At 35.2% G+C, this 25,173-nt stretch overlaps 2 protein-coding genes and 1 pseudogene across 2 annotated transcripts; 2 read left to right on the top strand and 1 right to left on the bottom strand.

Annotated features, from left to right (window-relative positions):
• Window positions 1-923: 923 nt before the first annotated feature.
• LOC143546995 (uncharacterized) lies at window positions 924-4,263 on the top strand (annotated as a pseudogene).
• Window positions 4,264-11,792: 7,529 nt separating this feature from the next.
• Window positions 11,793-14,457, top strand: LOC143547004 (leucine-rich repeat protein 1-like). Its single transcript, XM_077038530.1, has 7 exons — window positions 11,793-11,978; window positions 12,061-12,193; window positions 12,374-12,445; window positions 12,743-12,886; window positions 13,456-13,527; window positions 13,599-13,670; window positions 14,145-14,457. The coding sequence occupies exons 1-7, from the start codon at window positions 11,906-11,908 to the stop codon at window positions 14,218-14,220; spliced, it is 642 nt and encodes a 213-aa protein (XP_076894645.1). The 5' UTR covers window positions 11,793-11,905; the 3' UTR covers window positions 14,221-14,457.
• A 760-nt stretch (window positions 14,458-15,217) lies between these two features.
• Window positions 15,218-20,319, bottom strand: LOC143547027 (pyruvate dehydrogenase E1 component subunit beta-1, mitochondrial-like). Its single transcript, XM_077038551.1, has 15 exons — window positions 20,237-20,319; window positions 18,630-18,747; window positions 18,472-18,546; window positions 17,648-17,728; window positions 17,545-17,571; window positions 17,384-17,446; window positions 17,212-17,298; window positions 17,010-17,135; window positions 16,784-16,917; window positions 16,633-16,705; window positions 16,483-16,548; window positions 16,180-16,218; window positions 15,965-16,089; window positions 15,623-15,737; window positions 15,218-15,523 (listed from the first exon to the last, which is right to left on the bottom strand). Exons 2-15 carry the CDS (start codon window positions 18,678-18,680, stop codon window positions 15,473-15,475), a joined length of 1,113 nt encoding a protein of 370 aa, XP_076894666.1. The 5' UTR covers window positions 18,681-18,747; window positions 20,237-20,319; the 3' UTR covers window positions 15,218-15,472.
• Between the last annotated feature and the right edge of the window lie 4,854 nt (window positions 20,320-25,173).

Raw genomic sequence — 25,173 nt, 5'->3', positions numbered from 1 at the left:
CCACCGTCCACTAACACCACCACCCACCATCCGTCGCCACCCGCCACCGCCACCATCCACCGTCCGCCACCATCCACCACCACCACCACCACCACCTGCCACAACCACCCACCACCCACCACCCACCACCACCGTTCATCACCACTGCCACCCATTGTCGACCACCATCACCGTCCACCACCCACCACCACAACCATCCATCACCACCACCCACCGTCCACCGCCTACCACAATCGTCTACCACCACCCACTTCCATAGTTCGTACACAACTACCAATTATTTTAGCAGTCTACAAACGTTAAATGACTTTTATCTACTGTAATATATATGATAGGTAACTAATTTTCAGCTTATGCAGACGATTTTCAGTTTATAAAACAAACAGTATTATATTTTCATATTGCAGACCTTCGAACCACATCTTCAATTGCAGACATTAAATTAGATGAAATCAGATTGCAGACAATTTTTGTCTTTAAAAACAAACAGCACCTTAGATATCATGTCTTTATCAAAGTTGGAATTTATATGATAAATAGTGTTTAGATTTAATAACTTAAGTTATTAAGTAATTAAAGTTCAGGATAAAAGGGAAACAATAAATGAAAAAAATGACATATGGTTATAACTTATAACTTATTAGAATTTTTCGTTAGTTTACCGCATAGGCACATATACGAACAACTCACTAATATCAAATTTCGTATTACACATTATTTTTAATAACTTAATTCGTTAAATTCAAATAATAACTGACACGCAAGCTGCAACTGGAAGAATTTGACTGGGCTGTTTTTAAATAAACAAAATATATATGCTTCGTAATATCGCATACGTCTTACATGTGAACTATTACAACGATGCAACATGCGTCAAATATATTTAACTTTCCACCAATAGTAGTTTAAAACGAACAATTTTTTGTTCCAAAATAATAATCACATTTTACTAGTATATATCAGTTCGAACTATAAATGTAATAAAACGGACAAAAGAAATCGATCAGGGTTGTCATAGAAGACTTGTTGACTTAGAACATTTAATATCTTTCCAAGAAAGTATCTTCGTGTGATTGTGTCCAGTACTCTAAGATAACATGCATATTAAAGGCCAACAATTATCCTCGTGAACTTTAGAATGAATTCAAAGCAACCAACCATGTCTTTGTTATCTTCCTCCCGTAGCCATTTCCTATTTTATGCTCTTATCATATTTCTACATATCACCTCCATCTCAGCTTCCTATGACCGTGGAAATGAGACCGACCATCACGCTTTGCTCAAGATCAAGTCCATGATCGCTCAAGGAGCTCTAACCTCATGGAACGATTCCTTTCATTTTTGTGACTGGACCGGTGTTACATGTGGAAAGCGCCATAGAAGAGTGACTCGTTTAGTATTGGACTCGCAAGATTTGGAAGGCTCTTTATCTCCTCATGTAGGGAACCTTAGCTTCCTCCATGAGCTTAGTCTCGCTAACAACAGCTTTCAAGGAGTCACCCCTAACGAACTCGGTCATCTTTCAAGGTTACGTTTTCTTCGTCTGTACCAAAACAAATTCAGCGGGGTCATTCCGGTTAACATATCTCGTTGTTCAAATCTTGAAGTGCTTGTTCTTTCCCATAATAATCTAACTGGAAGCATACCCAAGGAGATTAGTCTCCTCCCCAAACTTGTTTTTTTAATCTTGAGAGTAATCACTTAACTGGTGGAATACCACCTTTCTTGGGAAACATCACAACAATGAAAGTGTTTGCTGTTGCCGATAATCCATTGGGTGGGAGCATTCCAAATACCTTAGGCCATTGGAAAACATTAGAAGAAATTTATTGCGGTGGTTATAATTTATATGGAGACATCCCTCAATCTCTTTATAACCTCACACTCATAACTCATTTTAGCTTGCCTGTAAATCAACTGGCAGGCAGTCTCCCTACAATCGTAATGTTTCCTTATCTTGTCCGCCTTCAATTACGGGATAACCAACTAACTGGGCCTCTTCCACCATCCATTTCTAATTGTTCGAGGTTAGAGCATCTTGAAATGAGTTACAACGAGTTTAGTGGGAAGTTGGAAATCGAGTTCGAAAAACTAACACATATAAATTATATAGCATTAAGTTATAATGACTTTGGAAGAAAAGAAAGTGATGAAATGAAGTTTATTGGTAGTTTGAAAAACTGCACCAGATTAAACTACTTGGTACTTTCTAACTCCAAGTTACAAGGAGTGCTCCCCACATCAATTGGTAATCTTTCTAATCAACTCCAATATATATATTTACATGAAAATCAGTTACATGGAAGCATCCCTAGTTCGATCGGTAATCTTGGCGGTTTGAACAGGTTGACGTTGTATGCGAATCAATTCACGGGTAGCATCCCCTCAACCATTGTTAGCCTTCAAAAGCTAGAAGAATTTTTGTTATCTGAAAACCAACTTTCAGGGCAGATTCCTAATGCCATTGGGAACTTGTCATCATTGACCACACTTGAATTATCTTTTAACATGTTGGAAGGGGTTATCCCATCAAATTTAGGAAATTGCCATAATCTATTAGAGTTGTACCTTCATAAAAATAAATTTGAAGGGAGTATTCCAACCAAACTTCTTCAACTTTCATCTCTATCCATAGAATTAGATCTTTCTAATAACAATCTGGTTGGTCCACTGCCAACAGACATTGGAGACCTTAACATGTTGAGTGCACTAGATTTATCAGATAATAATTTATCAGGTAATATTCCTAGTAGCATTGATGGTTGTGTTAGTCTTTCATCGTTGTATCTCAAAGGTAACTTATTTGAAGTCGCGATACCCCCATCATTAAGTTCCTTGAAAGGATTGGTGGAACTCGATATTTCTCAAAACAATTTATCAGGCCAAATTCCTCAATTCTTAGAAAAATTTTCATCATTAGAATATCTAAACCTCTCATATAATGATTTTGAAGGTGAAGTGCCAACTTTGGGAGTGTTTGCCAATTCAAGTGCATACTCTATTGAGGGTAATAGTAGACTTTGTGGTGGCATTGATGAACTCGGATTACCCAAATGCAAGGAGAAAAAGAAACATATAAAGAAATTTCCTATGTTTGTAGTAGTGATTTTGATTTCATCCATGGTTTTCACCATTGCATGTTTAGCATATGATTGCCATAAGAAGAAAAGAAACAGTCGACCGTCTCAATCATCAACAAAAGATCAATTCTTGAAAGTTTCATATGATCAACTTCTCAAGGCTACCAATGGCTTCTCCGAAGCCAATTTGATTGGTAAAGGTGGGTTCAGCTCCGTTTTTAAAGGAATCCTTGATGAATATGAACACATGGTTGTTGCGGTTAAAGTTCTATATCTTCAAAATCGGGGAGATCAGAGTAGCTTTATGAGGGAGTGTGAAGCATGGCGAAGCATTAGCCATCGGAATCTGTTGAGGATTATAACTTCCTGCTCAAGCATTGACTTTCAAGGAAATGATTTCAAAGCTTTGGTATACGAGTTCATGCCTAAAGGGAGTTTACAAGATTGGTTGCATTCAAGTGAAGGCACACTCGCACTCAGCCTTCTTCAAAGAATAAATATTCTCATGGGTGTAGCATTTGCACTTGATTATATGCACAATCAATGCATACCACCTATTGTTCACGGTGACTTGAAACCTAGCAACATTCTACTCGATGATGATATGGTGGCTCATGTTGGAGATTTTGGTTTAACTCGTTTACTTGGAACCTCATGCCAAGACAGCTCAACCGGGATTAGAGGAACAATCGGTATGTTGCTCCAGGTAAATTAGACTTTCATATGTACTTACTTGTAGCATTACCTTTATCTAAATTACTTGCTTATAAATTACATAGTACGGTCTCAGAAATGAGATGTCAAGCAGTGGAGATGTCTACAGTTTTGGAATGTTATTACTAGAAGTCATGACATGGAAAAAACCGACTGACGACATTTTTAAAAAGGGTCTTAGCCTTCATAAATTTGCTTCCTTGGCCTTGCGAGACCATGTAATGGATGCTATTGATGCTAATATGCTAAATTTTTATGAAGAGAATGAAACCTTTGTGCGAAATAGGGAAGAAAATGTAAAGAAATTGAGAAGTGTTTGGCTTTAATATTGAGGATTGGAATATCATGCACTCTTGATTCTCCATCAGAAAGGATGGATATGAGAAGGGTTGTACAAGAATTGCAACATATATTGGATACACATCAGAATATTAAGGTGAGTTTTATATGTTTCACAACATTATCTTGATTAAAGTAGGCCTAACGTGAACTTTCTTTTAGGTCTAACACCAAGCTTCCATGGGAGTAAAAAGAACCACATTGAGAGATGGCCGGTGTATGTTAAAAATAAAATAAAATGTGAGTCTTATTTATTACTTTGGCCATGCTTGTGAGTTAGTTTGTTTGATTTCGTGTTGAATAGTGTATACGAGTTTTGTGTTGTAACAATTAAAATAATATTATATTGCCTTCTTGTCAAACATCAAGTGGTCTGGTTGAATCTTTGAAGTCGAAGATTACACATAAGTTTATGGGTGTGGGAAAAATCAATGCTAACCATAACAAACTTAAACCAAAAATCGTGTAACTTAAACACGATGTGTTTAACCCATTTTAATATACTAATGCCAAATAGCTGTGGACATGTATTAAATGGTTTGAATCAATTAATGAATGTGTTAAAACAAGTTATACTAAACATTAGTTATTGAACTTTGTAAACTATAAACTTTTAGTTTATTGAGTTTTGTGTTGTAATCGTGAAAATAATATTATATTGCCTTCTTGTGAAGAGTGATAGACTCATAAATTTTAAAGGAGTCCGCGTCAAATTTAATAGGGTCGGTCCCCATGTAATGGCAATGGGTTCGCCAATGCTTGTGAAACAAGTGGTTTTAACACGAAGTCATGCATTTGGATCAATGTACCAAGAAGTATTATGTAACCCCAATTTAAAAAATATGTATATATTAAGTGGGGGCCTAGAAAATTTTCTCATGAGTTTCTAAAATTTTTGGGTTAGTTGTATCGCTAATTATATTAAACAAAACAAACGGAAAACATTTGGTAAGTAACTGGTCGAGTAACATAACAGATAAAATCAAATTAAATTTCAAATGTATAATAAAAGTACGCCAATCGTTGTTATAAATGCATAATAGAAATACAATACTTCATGATTGCTCTTTACGAATTTGAAATTCAGAAATACGATACTCTATAATTGCTCTCTAATATGTAGCCCGTCTAGAATCGGATTCGGAGCTCGGTATAGCGGAGTCATAGACTGAATTGGCCGATCAGAATTGGCCTTTTCACATTCAAAGCATACTCATTTGTGACTTGTTCTTGAGCTCGTAACTGAATCATGGAACCCAAAAGTTTCTTAGTTTCCAAAGTTTATTTGGGATGGGTTGTATAAAAATAGTCTTATGTGGGTAAACTGGTTGACCCATATTCATGTACCAGCCCAATGATAATTTCAGAACGATTAGAAAATGTCACGTGTCACATATTCACTAGTAACACTACTAAAGTGGGTTAAAATTGTTTTAAATGGGTTCCACCATTCTAAAGTAGGCTTACGTTGATGTCAACTAGTAGGAAGCATGTTTCATGTCAACTAGTAGGAAGCATGTTAAAATTGTTACCTAGTTGTACAAAGTAAATGTAAATTAGAAATAAGTAAAAAAATAACATACTTGAAAACCAACACCACATGCCCACAAAAATGCATATGCTTTACCTATTCATTCGTGCATAACGTGAGATTCATCAATCATTACTCTTTCCTAATATTTCCGAAGTCTGTTCACATCCGATCTAACAAACTGGTTAAACTTAAATGTCGTGTTACACTTAATTATTTATAATACTTTAATTCGTTCAATAATATTATATTTTAAACATATGGAATTATATTTATATATATTAACGAAACTAATCATGACCCATGATCCGTTTTCCCTATTATAACTCATGACCCGTAAAGTTTTATAAAATTTTGAAAAATAAACTATTTTGTGATACGAGATTCAAACCCAAGACCTCATGTTTCAAACCAATGGTGCTTACCCAATTCACTAAAGTGGTACTTGTGTTATATTTTTTTACTTAACATATATACATGCAATTTCTCTTCAAGTATAAAATCAAAATAATATTTAATTGTTAATAATTCTGTAATTCATAATATCACATTGTCCTCTCATATCTCTTTAACATAACCATTTAAAATTGTTAAATAATTTCTCTTTTTTTATTTTAAAATATAATATACTTTTATTTATTTTATTTTACAACAGAACTTTAGTTTTTGTAAATTTATTTTTAAATCTTTGTAAACATTTTGTTATAAATATTATTTTTATACACACAATATTTAATATATGTTTTATTTTTAAAATAAATCAAACACCTTTGGTTTTCAACTTAAAATTATAATGCATAATATATCAAAAACTTATTAAAAAGTCATAAAGAAAAATTATTATATGAAATAACTGAATTTAAGTATTAAATATAACCATTTTTTATTTATTTTCCACCCGTGTGGAACACGGGCTCTATCCTAGTTATGTTAATATATTGCGTATTACACCACCTGTAGTGGGGTGCTTCCCACAACCAAAAAGCCCCAAAAAGCAGGGCAACACTGCAGGTGGGCCGGGGGGGCACAAAGCGTCGGATGGGGGAAGATTGATAGGGTCTGATTGGTTATTTAATTGGTTTGAGTTGTATAATAATAATAATAATAATAAGATAATAATAATATGAACTCCATCCACTACAACCATTTTATCAAAAAGCTCCTATGATGACATAACATCACATAACGCAAACGACTCTATAGGGCTCTATCCACTCCACACGGTCCTATAACTGAATTTTTATAACAATGTCACATGCGCACCTCAAACATATTCGTTTTCCTACTAGTAATTTAGAACGAATATTTTAGTGTTTTAAAGTAATGATAACACTACAGTACTTTTACAAGAAAATGTCTTCATTTGGTGTGCAAAAGGTTTAACATGCATACTAAAAAGGTGATTAAAGACTAAAGTAATTTTCCAAGAAAATTTCTTCATGTCGTGTTACTCATGTACTCTACGGTATCATGCCTATTAAAGGCCAACAATTATCCTTGTGATCATAAGATTATTTCCAAAATGAATTCAAAGCAACCAACCATTTCCTTATTATCTTCCTCCCGTAGCCATTTGCTCTTTTATACTCTTATTATAGTTCTAAATTTCACCTCCATCTCAACTTCCTATGACCGTGGAAATGAGACCGATCATCACGCTTACTCATGATTAAGTCCATGGTCACTCAAGGAGCTCCAATATCATGGAACAGTTCTCTTCATTTTTGTGATTGGACTGGTGTTACATGTGGAAAGCGCCATAGAAGAGTGACTCGTTTAGCTTTGGACTCACAAGGTTTGGAAGGCTTTTTATCTCCTCATGTAGCAAACCTTAGCTTCCTCCGTGTGCTTAATCTCGCTAACAGTAGCTTTAAGGGAGTCATCCCTTATGAAATCGGTCGCCTCTCAAGGCTACACTTTCTTCGTCTGTCCGGAAACAAATTCAGCGGAGTCATTCCAACTAACATATCTGGTTGTTTTAATCTTGAAAAGCTTGGTCTTTCTGAAAATGATCTAATTGGAAGCATACCCAAGGAGATTAGTCTCCTCTCCAAACTTCTTGTTGTATCACTTGGGTATAATCACTTAACCGGTGGAATACCGCCTTTCTTGGGAAATATCACAACAATGAAAACGTTTTCCATTGCCTTTAATCCATTGGGTGGGAGCATTCCAAACACCTTAGGCCATTGGAAAACAATAGATACACTTTACTCTGGGGATTGTAATTTATTGGAGACATCCCTCATTCTCTTTATAACCTTACACTCATAAATCATTTTAGCATGTCTGACAATCAACTAACAGGTAGTCTCCCTCAATCATAATGCTTCCTTATCTTGTCTACTTTCAGTTACGGGATAACCGACTAACAGGACCTCTTCCACCATCGATTTCTAACTGTTCAAGGTTAGAATATCTTGAAATGAGTGACAATGATTTTAGTGGGAAGTTGGAAATCAACTTCGAAAATCAAAAAGAGATTAATATTATAAGATTAGGTAATAACAACTTTGGAGGGAAAGAAGTTGATGTAATGAAGTTTATTAGTAGTTTGAAAAATTGCACCAAATTAAAGGAGTTGAGTCTTCCAAATTGCAAGTTTCAAGGAGTGCTCCCCACATCAATCGGTAATCTTACTAATCAACTCCAATATATATACTTATATAAATATCACTTACATGGAAACATCCCTAGTTCGATCGGTAATCTCGACGGTTTGACCAAGTTGTCCTTGCATGCAAATCAATTCACCGGCAGCATCCCCTCAACCATCGTTAACTTTAAAAGGCTAGTAGGCCTTTCTTTAAATGAAAACCAACTTTCAGGGCATATTCCTGATGCCATTGGGAACTTATCATCATTGGTTATACTTAAATTGTATTCAAACAAGTTGGAAGGTGTTATTCCATCAAGTTTGGGTAATTGCCATAATCTATTAGTGTTGTTCCTTGATCACAATAAACTTGAAGGGAGTATACCTACAAAACTACTTCAACATTCATCTTTATCCATGGAATTGGATCTATCTAAAAACAATCTGGTTGGTCCATTGCCAGCAGAAGTTGGAGACCTCAATATGATAAGTGCACTAGAGTTATCTGATAATAATTTATCAGGTAATATTCCTAGTAACATTGGTGGCTGTGTTAGTCTTACATGGTTGTATCTCAATGGTAACTTATTTCAAGGGATGATACCACCATCATTAAGTTCCTTGAGAGGATTGATGAAACTCGATATTTCTCAAATTAATTTATCTGGCCAAATTCCTCAATTCTTAGAAAGGTTTTTATTTTTAGAATATTTGAACCTCTCTAATAATGACTTTGAAGGTGAATTGCCAACTTTAGGAGTGTTTGCCAATGCAAGTGCATACTCTATTTTAGGTAATAGTAAACTTTGTGGTGGCATTGTTGAACTTGGATTACCCAAATGCAAGGAGAAAAAGAAACATAAAAAGAAGGTTCCTATGTTTGTAGTTTTCATTTTGATTTCATTCACACTTTTCACCATTGCATGTTTAGCATATGTTTGGCTTAAGAAGAAAAGAGAGAGTAAACCATCTCATTCATCAAGATCGATTTTTGAAAGTTTCATACCAATGGATTTTGTGAAGCAAATTTGATTGGTAAAGGTAGGTTCAGTTTCGTTTTTAAAGGAATCCTTGATGTGTATGATAATAGGATTGTTGCGGTTAAAGTTCAACATCTTCAAAATCGAGGAGCTCAAAGTAGCTTTATGAGGGAGTGTGAAGCATGGCGAAGCATTCGCCATCGGAATCTGTTGAGGATTATAACTTCCTGCTCAAGCATTGACTTTCAAGAAAATGATTTCAAAGCTTTGGTATACAAGTTCATGCCTAAAGGGAGTTTACAAGATTGGTTGCATTCAAGTGAAGGCACACTCGCACTCAGCCTTCTTCAAAGAATAAATATTCTCATGGGTGTAGCATTTGCACTTGATTATATGCACAATCAATGCATACCACCTATTGTTCACGGTGACTTGAAACCTAGCAACATTCTACTCGATGATAATATGGTGGCTCATGTTGGAGATTTCGTTTAACTCGTTTACTTGAACCTCATGTCAAGACAGCTCAACCAGGATTAGAGGAACAATCGGTTATGTTGCTCCAGGTAAATTAGACTTCCATATGTATTTACTTGTAGCATTACCTTTATCTAAATTACCTGCTTATAAATTACAGAGTACAGTCTCGGAAATAAGATGTCAAGCAGTGGAGATGTATACAGTTTTGGACTGTTATTACTAGAAGTCATGACAGGGAAAAAACCGACTGACATCATTTTTAAAGAGAGTCTTAGCCTTCATAAATTTGTTTCCATGGCCTTGCCAGACCATGTAATGGATGCTATTGATGCTAGTATGCTAAATGTTTATGAAGAGAATGATACTTCTATGCGAAATAGGGAAAAAAATGTAAAGAAAATTGAGGAGTGTTTGGCTTTAATATTGAAGATTGGAATATCATGCACTCTTGATTCTCCATCGGAAAGGATGGATATGAGAAGGGTTGTACAAGAATTGCAACATATTTTGGATACACATCAAAATATTAAGGTAAGTTTTATATGTTTCACCACACTATCTTGATACAGGTAGACCTAACGTGAACTTTCTTTTAGGTCTAACACCAAGCTTTCATGGGAGTTAAAAAGAACCACATCTAAGGGACGGTGTATGTTAAAAAATAAAATAAAATAAAATGTGAGTCTTATTTATTACTTTGGCCATGCTTGTGAGTTAGTTTGTTTGATTTCGTGTTGGATAATGTATACGAGTTTTGTGTTGTAACAATTAAAAGAATATTATATTGCCTTCTTGTCAAACATCAAGTGGTCTGGTTGAATCTTTGAAGTCGAAGATTACACATAAGTTTATGGGTGTGAAAAAAATCAATGCTAACCATGACAAACTTAAACTTAAAATCGTGTAACTTAAACACGACGCGTTTAACCCATTTTAATATACTAGTGCCATATTAAATGGTTTGAATCAATTAATGAATGTGTTAAACAAGTTATATTAAACATCAATTATTGAACTTTGTAAACTATAAACTTTTATTTAAGCAAGCAGGTTAATGGGGAACCCCAACATGACCTACTTGGCTACTTAATTAAACACGACATGCTTATTAAACGTGTTATGCATAACAACTCAAAACCTCGTTATATTTATATTGTACCAGGAATCAATACTCATATGTATCATACCATAATAGTAAACATGCCAACCCAAATACGATATGCTTATTAAATAGGAATTTTGGATTTTAATAATCCCTATTAAATGGTATTGGCCGATAATAATTCCTATTTATTTTATCGCCACTGGCGGTCCCAAATTCAAAAAAGTTGGCCCCCAATGGTCCCCTGTTAAATATGACTTACGTCGTTATAGTTTTTTCTGAATTTCAACCAATGTTTTAGGGCTTTTGTTCGTTAGGAGGATACGATTCGGTTGGTATAAAACATAGTTCAAAACAGTGCTTCAAAATGATGAAACAATGATTCAATTCGGGTGTTTGAAATTACAATTAACCAAAATCAAGTCGGTTGGATCATTGTTTGGAGCTAAGTTTTATATTATTCGGCCCGCATCTTCCTTCCGATTAATAACCCTAAAAATTTAGTTTGAAATTCGGAAAAAAGTATAACGTCGTTAAGTCCTTTTTAACGGGGGACCATTGAGGGCCAACGTTTTTGAATTTGAGATCGTCAGTGACGATAAAATGAATAGGGATTATTATCGGCAAATACCATTAAATAAGAATTATTAAAATCCAATATTCCTATTAAATAAGTTAAACATAACAACTCACTACCTAATTATTTTATATCGTAATAGGAATCAATACCCATAAATATCATACCACAATAGAAAGGACATACACTATGCTAGCAAACATCCATTAAACAACATAACATCATTCTAAAACCATAATATTCTTTCTCTTAAAAAAAAGAAAAAAAAAGTCAAAAACAACATAGATTCTTTTTAGTTTACATTGGACGGTCATTATATTGTGTTTGGGTATATATAACCCATAAAGCAAACCAATTTCTTTTTTATTTTATTTAAAATTATTAAAATATTAATAATATTGTTGGGTATTTGTCTCCATAAATTCCCACCGCACCAACTCACTCTCCATTTAAAGCTTCTTCAAGTACACAAAAACACAACTCAAACCTTTTAAAACTTGCTAAGAATGGCAAGTTTTATTCATCTTGTTCTTGTTCTTGTTCTTCATATATTCATATTTACATATGCAAACATTGAAGGTAAATAAACTTTTGATCTAAACACCTTTTTGTTTTGAATATTATTAATTTATTATTGATCAATAAGTGAATGTTTAAATAGGTGATGCTTTGTATGCTTTGAGAAGAGCAGTGAATGACCCCACCAATGTTCTTCAAAGCTGGGATCCAACTTTAGTTGATCCATGTACTTGGTTTCATGTTACTTGTGATTCGGATAACCACGTTACCCGACTGTAAGCTTAGACTCGTTTAAGGTTTCTTTAATTTAGTAGATTACTATTAGATACTATTCATGAGATAATATATTACTAGACTTGTTTATGTTATGTTGATTAATTACTATAGGGTTTATTGTTATTTAAAGTACTATTAATATTAATATGTTCTCTTTATGTTATATATTTTGAGTGTAGTGATCTTGGAAATGCGAAGTTGTCGGGTAATCTCATTCCTGAATTGGGGAAACTTGAGCGTCTTGAATACTTGTAAGTTTTTATCCGAGTTTATTATCTATTATCATAATAATAGTTATTTGATTTATCATTTATCTGTACGTTTATTTATTAGTCAGTATTTTATATTTAATGTTTTGTTTTACTATTATCATTAGTTGGTTAGCTTTATCAGTGTCCTTTTCCATAAATACAAGATTTTATTATTCATCGTTACACTTTTAAGTTCTTTTGAATTATGTTATATTAACTCGACGGGCTTTTGGGTCATAGCGTTCTTTTAATGCTCGGTTCGCTTCTTACATGTTTAGGTGGTGTGTTTGTTTGCAGGGAATTGTATAGGAACAATTTTGTGGGGACAATACCATCTCAACTTGGAGGACTTAAGAATCTTATAAGCTTAGATCTTTTCCATAATAACCTCACTGGTTTTATACCTAATTCTCTTTCCAAGCTTTCCCATATCAAATTCATGTATGTTTTTACTTATATATTTCATATATACAAATATACAATACATTATAGAGGTGGGAAAATGGGTGGGTTAGTATGGGTCAGGTCAGGTCAGATAACTTGTCAAAAGTCAAAACCACTATTCTCAAAAAACCCGACCAATGGTTGACCGGATTTTGGAAAAAAAAAATTGTACTATTTACCTTTCCAAATTATCATTTACTCCTTCGGCTCCGTCTTTTGCTTGATACAGGCTTTATATTTTGTTAACATTATAACTCGACACCAAAAGATATGGTAGCTCCATATTTTGTTTTTACTTTTTTAGATTATTTTTTATGGCGTTTGGTTTTTTAAGCAGGTTTGATCAGTGAACTAGTAAGGTGCTAGTGGTTTTTGACACGTATTTTTGGTACATGTCAAAACAGGTTGGTTGACCTAAAACACTTTTTGCCCATTTTAAATAAAATATAGATATACTTTAAATTAAGACTACAACTTTTAAATGGGTTGGCCTGTTTGACCCGTTTCATCATTAAATGGGTTGAAGACAACTCAAATAAACAGAAAACCGTGAACGATAAATGCAGGCGACTCAACGGCAACAAATTGACAGGAAGAATTCCAAGAGATCTTACCAAGCTTCCTAACCTTAAGATTTTGTGAGCTCACCCAATCTCTAAAACTTTTGTTCGGGTTCATTATTTTCTATTTATAGTTTAACTTATTGCAGCGACGTATCGAGTAATGATTTATGCGGCACGTTTCCGACTTGGGGTTCTTTCTCTAAGTTGACAGAAGAAAGGTGAGTCTTCTTGATATAGTTTGTAATTAGTTACATTATTTTCTTTGAATCTGACTAAGCGAAAACCATAAATATTATTAACGAATAACCAGAACTTCCACATTCATACTTAACAAAATAATCAGATCCTCCCAAAATATGTAAAAATAAAAAAAATTATAAACATGCCTGATTTGTTCACATATTGTATATCTATAGATAACTAAATATATCCAAAAATGAATATAATTATATAATGTTTATACAATTCCAATTTTTAAATAGAAAAATGCTAAAAATGTTTATACACAACTATTGCTATACATGTGATATTTTGTACCATTTTTAACGATCTTGTTTATCGTCTTTGCATTGATTTAACCTTTGCATACCACGTCTTTACGTGGTCCTATAATTCTTTACTTAAAACTGTTGTGTACTAAATGTGGCCCTTGTAAATTTGTAATAAATATGTGAAAGCTGTTTTTGATTCAGTTTCAAGAACAATCCAAGACTTGAAGGACCGGAACTTATGGGTTCGGTTAGGTACGATGATAGTGACCGGAACTGATCATGTTTGGAGGAACTGCAAAGTACACAAAATAACTAATGGTGGTCAAATGAAGTACCACCACTACTACTACTACTAGTACTTGTCTAGTGTATTGTGTTATGATGCTATCTAGTTTCAATCTCTTGTGATATATATACTATATATGTATATGTGATGCAACCGTACTATGTATCCGTGATAAAACCTTATAAATAGAAATTGGTAATTTGAACTTAAGCCTATTTGTTTTGGAAATCAAGCCCAAGAAACACGAATACATAATGACTCTTTGACACCTAATATCAATTAACTTCCTAACCATACTATAACTCAAAACTCTAACCGTCTATTTATATCAATTAACTTCCTAACCATACTATAACTCAAAACTCTTAAGCAGTGTAGCAAAAATCTCGACTAGGCACCGATTAATCCTCGATTAATAGCTAGTCTTCACTTCACTGATTAATTTTGGGCCAATCTGTTAATTAATCGGTCAATGGTCAAATCCGGCCAAAATCGGCGGTTTTCAGCTAGATTTCAACCAAAATCAGCGGTTTCCAGTGAGATTGCAACATAAACTAGCGGTTTCCATCAAGATTCCAGCCGATTTATAGCCAAAATATGTTTGTGTATGTATAAAATTAAAAATTACATATAAAAATGTGTGCGTGTATATATAAAACTGAAAATATACATTAAAATCTGATCCAATTAATCCCGATTAATCTCGATAAAACCCCATTAATCGATAGTCACCACCCCACCACCCGACTAGCGCTTTTTACAACACTGCTCTTAAGTTTCTAGACTTACAAACTAAAAAGATAAACATGCAATTAAACAAACCTACTATCGATCACTATAAACATTCAAACGAAAACATTCTCACTTAGCCCCTTCAACTTGCTCAATAACTAATTGTAACTTCTTTCGAGCAAACCTTGTTTTAACATGCAAATTTAGATCTTATGACTATCGTTTAAGTTTTCATATTCTCGGTTTTCTAAGTAAACTTTGTTTTATTAAAGGAAATACATGTCAAGAACCCAAAACACGAGATCTTTTGCATTGCATTTGCATCCAGCCTTATTGAATCAATAATTCATGCGCAGAGAGATTTCGACATGTTTAATTCACACGATACACCAGGAAGTAAAAAATGAAGCTTCCGACTTTTACAATTTACTCCCTCAAAAATCGAGTTTGGTGCATTCTCAAAACAAAAAGAGTCAGCGGTTTGATATCCTTCAAGAAGCATTTGAAGTACCTATACTGACCTGTAGCATGCCCTCTTAACCGCCCGGACAATATCCTCAATCTGCCAAATATATATATATATATATACATAATTTATAAAAATTAATAGCAAATATTAAAATAATAATAATAATAATAATAATAATAAAGATTTCTTTACCTGAGGGAAAGCCATCCTCTCGAGATTGGCAGCATAAGGCGTGGGAACATCAGCCCCTGCAATCCTCTCAACCGGTGCATCTAGATAACCAAAGCTGTCTTCAACAACCGATGCACTGCAGCAGGGTAAGGGTAAAAAAGTCATGTCAGTTGATTAAACCGTTAAAGACCAAACGTTCGGTAGATGTAGTTTCTGAAAAGAACCGGCCAAAACCGTGACATGGCCTTACCACAAGGATCATCCGTGTAATTTACTCTTATAATAATTTAATTTTGTAATCAAACTTATCACATAAACTAATTATTATTATTAAGAGAAATTAATCTGGAAAATAGACGATACCAGATCTCAGCACCAATGCCGTGTTGAGGGAACCCCTCCTCAACAGTGACGAGGCGGTTGGTTTTTCTGACTGAGGCATTAATTGTGGCTCGATCTAGTGGTCGAATAGACCGCAAGTTTATAACCTGAAATATTTTGCAACTTTTACTTATATAAGCATAATGTCTTTTTATTAAAAGAAAAATAATTTGCTTTTAGTGATGAGATATTATTACCTCTGCATTTATGCCTTCTTTTTCAAGTATTTCAGCGGCCTAAAATTGCACAACACAATTATAACAGATTAGAAGCCCGTATATATACGGTTGGGTGCTAAAAATCTAACATTTCTTAAAATATTTGAAAATTCTGAAATGACGTATGTGTGTGTGCGCGCATATAAAATACAAGTTATTATGCGGTTCTCGCAATTCTCAATAGTAGTCAATACGCACACACAAACACACACACGCACACACATATATATATATATAACGACAAAAACCGCCTCATAGGCAATAATAACTGTTCCAACAAACCTTAAGAGCATAGCCAACCATCTTAGAGAAAGCTGTAATTGTGACATCTTTGCCTTCTCTTTCAATCTGTAACAAATAAATACAGTAAGCAAATCCAATAAAATGAACAACAATTTTTAAAAAGAAGTTAAATCAGATTTGGTGATAAACCTTTGCTTTTCCGATAGGAAGAGTGAAACTTGAGTCAAGTGCCTCAGCGGAAACAGGGAAAGATTCACCATATCTATAAATAAAAGAATCAAAGGAATTGTAACAATAATGAGCAATAAATGTTAAAACAATAATGTGACGGTTTACTCACAGCAACTCATTTTCAAGAAAAACAACGGGATCAGGGTCTCTAATTGCAGCTTTAAGAAGCCCACGAGCATCTTCAGAAGAGTAAGGTACAAGTACTTTCAAACCAGGTACCGACCCGTACCATGCACCATAACACTGCATAACATTGATATCACTCGTGTGGGAACCACATGTGGCAATTGATGTGAAACTAAAAGAAAAGAGTCAAGTCAGGTCAAACAGCCAACCTGTGAATGTTGAGCACCAACACCAGCAGCGGGCCCATTTGGCCCACGAAAAACAATGGGTACATTAATTTGGCCAGCAGACATGTAGTTTGACTTTGCTGCAGAATTGATGACATGATCAATCGCCTGCAAAATATCACCAAAATGTGAAGAATAAAATAGGAATAACAATTATAAAGAGAATTAAGACTGAAAATGAAACCTGCATAGAGAAGTTGAAAGTCATAAACTCGATCACGGGCCTCAAACCATGATATGCAGAACCGACTCCTATACCAGCAAATCCAGCCTGAAATATATGAACAAATATATAAAAGCTATAAGCGGTTAAAAGTTAAAATATATAGTAAAACTGATGGGAATAACTTGCATACCTCCGTGATAGGGGTATCAACAACCCTTTCTGGACCAAATTTGTCCAATAATCCCTTGGTTATCTACAAAATGAAAAATATATCTGGTGAGACAAGAACACATAAATTTATATTATTTAATTTGTAGAATCTGAGAGAACTGAGAAGCATAAAATTCTAACCTTGTATGCACCTTGGTATTCTCCTACCTGCGCATTATAAAAAGATAAACATCAAATAAATAAAAATAGAGCTCTTAGTAGCTTTTAATAAAGAGACTTTTACCTCTTCGCCCATAACATAAACATTGGGATCAGCAGCCATTTCTTCATCAAGAGCAGAGTTCAGAGCATCTCGTACTGTCATCTGTAACAATTTGAATAATAAATCAAACTGAACAAATGATCCGTCACAAACAAAAAATCGAACAGAGTTTCTTGTTCGTGTTGGTGTTCGTTTATGTTCGTTAATACTTAATAAGTTAATAGTATATAATACTTAACAGTATAAACGAACGGTTCACAGACCTAAATGAGCAAACATAACATCGATGAAGAACATCGATAAGTTGGAACTAAAAATAATAATAAAACTAAACTAAATTGTAATTGGTGATATTTTAAATTGATAAACAATAATGCATTGTAATTAGCCTAAAAATGTTAAGCGTGTATGTAACAAACAATCATAAATGAACATAAACCAAAAAACATAAACAAACGTCAATGAAAGAATGCAAACAAACGTTCACAGACATAAATGAACAAACGGGAAACGTCTTCATGTTCATTTGTTTCATTAAATGAACAAAAAAAAAACTATTTATGAGAACCATTTGTCAATCTATCCCTATATAAATAAGCCAGATAGTTCTTGAACTTGCTAAATAGCATTTACATCGAGTATTTGTAACTTTTATTTCTACTGCAACATATCAAAACCAAACTATAATTCTAGCCTTTATTGGCAATTTCTTCTCACATATGTCAAAGTCCATATCAACCTTAACTCCTTAAACAACCAACTGTCTGATATCCTCTAGGGTAGTTACGCAGAAAAAATAAATACAAATTAGGATAATAAACAAGCATAAGCAAAACTCCAATCACCTCTTTAGTTGCAGCTGAGTAATCTCTCACAGCTGATGTTGCAGGCCTTAATCTCAACATCTGATTCCCCAAACCCTAAATAAACACAAAGCATCAAACAGTTTTCCTACTAACAACATTTTAATTTGTTAAATCAGATGCTACATCAACTCATTTACCTGAGGTGATAATCCAGTATCTCCAACTTTCTGCCTCAAAATCCCCCACATCTTTCTAATTGTACCTCAAAAGCTTCAAGTACGACAGATTGCGTAACGAACGTGTGATTCACAGCTCCTAGAAACAATAACTTAGATTTCAAATTCAAAACACAGAACGCGACTATATAGTATAAACCACGAAAAATCTAACAAACGGATCACAAACGATAATTAACACTGTCTCAAAACAGTCATCTATATTTCAAATTCAACACAGAAAGCCATTACAACCCACTAAGAAGCTAATAAAGTACAGAACGCATAAAGTACAATTAACAGTTTCTTGAAACAATAACCTATATTTCAAATTCAAACACAGAACGCAATTATAAACCAAGGAGAAGCTAACAAACGGATCATAAAGTATAACTAACAAATTCTCGAAACAATAACCTAGATTTCAAATTCAAAGACAAAATACCACTAAAACACGAAAAGGTTAATAAACAGGTCATAAAGTATAACTAAGAGTTTCTCGAAACAATAACCTGGACTTCAAATTCAAACAGAGAACTCGATAAAAAAGCACAAAGAAGCTAATAAACAAATCATAAAGTATAAATGAAAGTTCCTCCAAACAATAACCTTGATTTCAAATTCAAACACAGAATGCGATTACAAGGCATGAAGAAGTTAATAAGCATATCATAAAGTATAATTAACAGTTTCTCAATTACAAATTCAAACACAGAACGTGATTACAAAGCACGAAGAAGCTAACAAACGGATCATAAAGTATAATTAACAGCTCATTGACACAATAACCTAGATTTCAAATGAAAACACAGAAGTACAGAACGTGATTACAAACCACGAAGAAGCTAATAAACATATCATAAAGTATAATTAACAGTTTCTCAATTACAAATTCAAACACAGAACGCGATTACAAACCACGAAGAAGCTAATAAACAAATCATAAAGCATAATCAACAATTTTTCAAAACAATAACCTAGATTTCAAATTCAAACACAGAACAAAATTACAAACCACGGACAAGCTAACAAACGGATACTTATGACGCTGAATCTGTAACAATTACGAAGTCCGCCGTCAAATCCCAAGGCTCAACTCTAGACAGGCAACGTACGGTAGATGCATATGGAATTTCCAGCATCAAAATCTACAAGCACGCGAAAAGCCTAACCGTAACATACTAAATACGTTTCACTAAGCAATAACCTAGACTTCAAATACAAATTCAAACACATAGCACAATTAATAAGCACTAATAATAATAAGCAATTTACGAAACTAACTAACGGATCCTAACGAAATCGGATCGGTAACAATTACACATCAATACATATTGTATAAAACCTAGCCGTAACATATCAAATATATGCAAGCATCGAAATGATTCGCAGTTAACAAAACGACGTCGGATTTGTAACAGTTATGCATCGGAAATTATGAGCGTGAAAAACTAATTGTAGAATATGATGTATGGCGAATGTGAAATGATTAATATATGTTTGATTAATATGATTAGGTGAGTTATTGATTTGAGTTAATGGAGGATAAAAATGAGAAATTAATAATAATAATAATAATCGGTGCTTACTGGTTTCCGATCACCGGAAACAGGAGAAGGTTGAAAGAGATGCTGCTGCTGCTGCTGCTGCTGCTTCAGAATGTGTAAAGGGGGTTCTTTAATTTAATTTGTGTGTATAGTGGCTCAATATTGTGTCTGTGAAAGTAGGTTAATGATTACTCATAATTAAATTAGTTAATAATTTTCCTTTTTTTTTTAAGTGTGATAAAGTTATGAAAAATGTTGTGTAAGGTTGTGAAAAAAAAAAGATAGGGGTCGGGTAGGGTGGACTAGCGTACTGGTATCAAGGCCGGCTCCGAAAAGATGAAAAAGTTTTTGGGTCAAAAACGAACTTATTTTTGGGCCTTAAGTAAAAAAAAAATTGTGTTGGGTTTAAACAATTTAATTATAAATGGGCTTATTTGATTATGATTTAAGTAGTGTGTAAAAAACTTTTGTATAAAAATAAGCTTAAAATTGTCTTAAACAAGACTAGAACCCACATCCTTTTGGTTAGATGTCATACCCCTTTACCATTAGACCAAGCTAGTGGTTATGTAATTGTGTTGAAACATTGATTATACACATGTTTTTGATAAAAATACATATAATTTTTTTTTGAAAAAAAAATTTCGGGCCTAACGGGGTGTCGGGCATGTGGCCGTCGACTACCCTGCCATGCCTCAAAGACGGCCCTGACTGGTATCGAATCGGTATTAAGTTTTGAACTTTCGTTACTGGTACTAGTACGGTTCGATACCGATTTTCACAATTTATGTATAAAATGCCGGTACTGATTTTTTTCAATTTTTAAGATCGGTACCGGTGGATGCTGTCAAGACAGAGGAGTGAGTTTGGTTGAAAGAGGTCTATGATAAAATAATAATGTTACACACTCTGGTTTATGCCATTACGTGATAGTGAAAGTTTTTCAAATGTATGAATATTTTATCTATCTTGTTTAGTAGCGTAATGATTTAACGAAAATTAATTAAGAATTATGTGTGAAGAAACACTAAGTGAACCCTGGACAGATTATAGATAATCTGGGGGTTAAGTAATGTTTCCCACGGATGAGATCTAGCTGAGAAGGTTGTTCTTCAGGAGACCTGCAAAACAGACACCGTAAGCTCGTCACTGAGAAGGGGGGGGGGGGGGTTCCTCCTTGTGACCACCCTCCGGCGTGAGAATCAGACTAGATTGTTCTGAATCTAAGAGTATATTAAGAGATTGCTAGATAAGATTGAGATATCAGATGATGTCCTTACCATTCTAAGGTGTTGGAGTATTTATAGCCGAAGGTAGGTTTCCAAGCAGGTACAGCCGGCTGAATAGTATTCCTGTTCTACCAACAGTGGACGTACGCACAGGCCATGCTGGTTGGTGGATAGGTTACGGCCAACAGTAATAAGGTCGGCTGTATACTGTTCCTTTACTGCCGGCTATGCACTGTTCCACCAACTGTAGGCTGCGCACGTCCCCTCGTAAGGGTTGGTGAGTAGGCAGCGGCTAATAGTGACAAACAGTACTAGAGGGTGCTCCTCCTCGTATTGTTGTCGGTGAGCTGTCACCCTGTGATTAGTTCATGGGCTGCTCTGGTCAAATTGTCTGTTCCGCCCATACCTTAATAGGTATAGTACGAAAGACCTTCCAGAAGCATACGGACTGGCTCATTTAGGCTGGAGTGTTCCCGCCTTGCTCATTCCTTCATGTGACTACTGAAGTAACGAATGCCTTGTGCGTGTAGCCTTGCTGTTAGTGCGGGTAGCCTTCCCTGATGGCTTGTATCCGCAGCTGCGGGAACAGGCGGGGTACTTCACCATTGGGAGGCTTTCCCTGCGGGTACAGCTGGCGTACTGCGCATAAGGTTCTTTGAGCATGGTGGGTTCTGCTGGAGCAGTTGGTCACTGCGCAGACGTCCCTGTTTTAGGTGAGTCTTGCGGGTCCAACTGGGCTCTGCTGGGACCTACCTCTTCAATTTTTAAGATGCCGGTACTGATTTTTTTCAATTTTTAAGATCGGTACCGGTGGATGCTGTCAAGACAGAGGAGTGAGTTTGGTTGAAAGAGGCCTATGATAAAATAATAATGTTACACACTCTATGGTTTATGCCATTACGTGATAGTGAAAGTTTTTCAAATGTATGAATATTTTATCTATCTTGTTTAGTAGCGTAATGATTTAACGAAAATTAATTAAGAATTATGTGTGTTTAAAAAATTATGTTTATTGTATCTCAAAATGTTTATAAAAAACATATTTACAAAAACACATGAGAACACTACAGAATAAGTTAAACACGCACACTCATAACAATCTATTGATACACAATTGATACACTCATACACAATTACTTTTCCTCTTAAATGAATATATATGGCTACATGCTACCTGTCAAACATTTCCTCTTTAGGTAAACTGACTTTAATATTAATACTATGAAAATTCAGCATTATTATACAAATGAGTTAACAATTTGATGATTAGAATATTTTGCTTTTGATTCTTCTAAAAGTCAACTACCCTCTCACTTGTTCCAAAAGACAGATTTTGACTAACCAACACCAACCAGGCAACCACCCGTTTTTGTTTAACACGGCCCAATATCACGATTTTGAGGTTGCAAAATGTGCCTTCTATTCACTTTAGACGTGCGCAAAAAAACCGGTTCCGGAACCGAACCGGTGGAACCGACCCGGAACCAGTTCCAGTTCCTACCCGATTGACCATATACCCGGTCTGGGTATTTTTAAACCCGAAATCCATACCCGGTTCCACTAATTATATTTCCAAACGGTTCCTATCCGGTTCCAAATTGTATCCGGTTCGGTTCCTACCCGAAAAAACTGGTTCTGGCGGGTTTTTTTTTTAAAATCAACTAATGGTCAAAGTAGCCGTTGGAACCGGTTCCGACGGTAATATAGCCGTTGGAACTGGTTTTCGAGAGAAATATAGCCGTTGTAACCGGTTCCAACGGCTATATTACCGTCGGAACCGGTTTTTAAGAATTTACTAGCTGTTGTAACCGGTTCCAACGGTAATATAGCCGTTGGAACCGGTTTTTGATGCCCAAAACCTACATATAACTTGTTTTCCACCACTTGTTTCACCACCAAACTCAAAAACAAACTAAAATACTTCTCGTTTAGCAAACCCGACCATCCGACTCAATAATATTATGGCACCCACCAAAAAAACTAACAACAAGGCTAAGAAGAATGTTTTTGTTGAACCCGTTCGTGCTATAGATGACCCACAAGTTCTTGCGGTAGTCACCCATAACCGCAACCAAGACATATGGAAGAATTGGGATTTGGTTGTCAATGTCGATGGTGATCAAAAGGCTCGTTGCAAACTATGTGGAACACAATTAAAGCACGATTCCACATTATTAAAACATAACGATACTACACATAACAACTACAACTAAAAAACAACGTCCGTCGTTTTAATCCAGCGTTCTACAACGATTAAGCGTTGTTACCGGCGGTAGATGCTTGGGTTGTAGAGCCGGAAAACTCTCCCACTTCCGCTTTTTTGGCATCCAAACTTCTTTTCTCACGACAATACTTATTCGTATGTTTTCGTAATGTCGAGTTGGACCCTGCTTTAAGAAACTTCGAGCAATATTTGCAACGACCCATCTCTTGTGCGTCGGTCATGACACACAAATCGTAATGAACCCAAACATCGGGGCATCGTGTTGTTTCGATCACCATAACAACGTCGTCATTAGTTGCTATTTCTTGTCGGTTTAACCTTAATTGTGATTTAGAGTGTGTTATATAGTTTTGAAAGTGGTTTAACTAACAACACACAACACATTGCTATTTATAGTATGTTTTTAAGCTTTATATAGTAAAAAAACCTGTTCCAACGGTCAAAAACGGCTATATAGCCGTTGGAACCGGTTTGTAACGGCTATTTTATTTGAATTTCAAAAAAAACCGGCGGAATCGGTTTTTACGTAATACCCGGTCCCGATTTCTACCCTACCCGGTTCCTAAAAGTTGGCATTTCGGGACATCGGTTCGGGTCAGGAACTGACCCGGTTCCTAACTGGAACCGGTCCTATTTTTTACCCGGTGTGAAAAAAACTGGTTCCGAACCGGTTCGGGTTTTTAACAGTACCCGATTATGTGCACCTCTAATTCACTTTACTTCAAGAGTTCAAGGTGTTGTTTATTGGGCCTATGCATGCAAAAATGCAAAATGATGTCCCAAACTCCCAAGTATTCATTATCATTCATGTTCCACTTAGAGGTGTAAAAAAACTATTTAGGCCTGCCAACCCAGTTTATAACCAGACACACTACAACAACATAAAAGTGTAAAACCGGTTTGACTCAAACCGTTAAGGACCCGACACAACCCGCTAGTTCGTATACCGGTTCGTTGTCTCGTTCCCTCAGACCGGTTAACCCTACCCGATTTGAAAACATGTCAAAAACAAACTTTTTTTGTCTCAAACTTGTTTCATTCCCATCCAAAGCAGTTTGATCGAGCTGAACATTCTTGCCTCCAACCCGGTTTTAAACCCAATCTGGTTCCTTCCAAACTTGTTTTAAATATGCCTTAACTTTAGCACAAATTTAAAAATGTATTATATGTACAATTAGAAAAAACAATACTCTTGTTTACCAAAATATATGCTCAATGTTGTATGTGATAGTTTTTCTTAAAAAAACACACAAGCCAAATAAAATACAAATCAAATTTCTCCATGTTAACATAGATCCGACTTCCCCAGAGCCTCCGGTAGCACAGCCGAGACAGCGATGGGTTCTCTGCCCCTGCGGGGATGGAGCGACAGAAGTTTTGAGAATTCAAGAGAAGGTTACGGCGAGACGAGCCGTTTATCATTACGATAGGTGTCAAGTGGAAGTGCAGTGATGTATGCAGCTGAGGCATCCTAACAGACCGGTAGACTTGAACCTTGTTCCTACATGACTCGATCAATTCGATCG

The sequence above is a fragment of the Bidens hawaiensis genome, unplaced genomic scaffold (assembly GCF_021521415.1).
Source record: "Bidens hawaiensis isolate Kalapana, Puna unplaced genomic scaffold, B.hawaiensis_p1.1 tig00014542_1, whole genome shotgun sequence".
NCBI classification, from domain to species: domain Eukaryota; kingdom Viridiplantae; phylum Streptophyta; class Magnoliopsida; order Asterales; family Asteraceae; genus Bidens; species Bidens hawaiensis.
The sequence above is the reverse complement of the archived record's forward strand: the minus strand, read 5'-3'. Positions and strand labels throughout refer to the sequence as shown.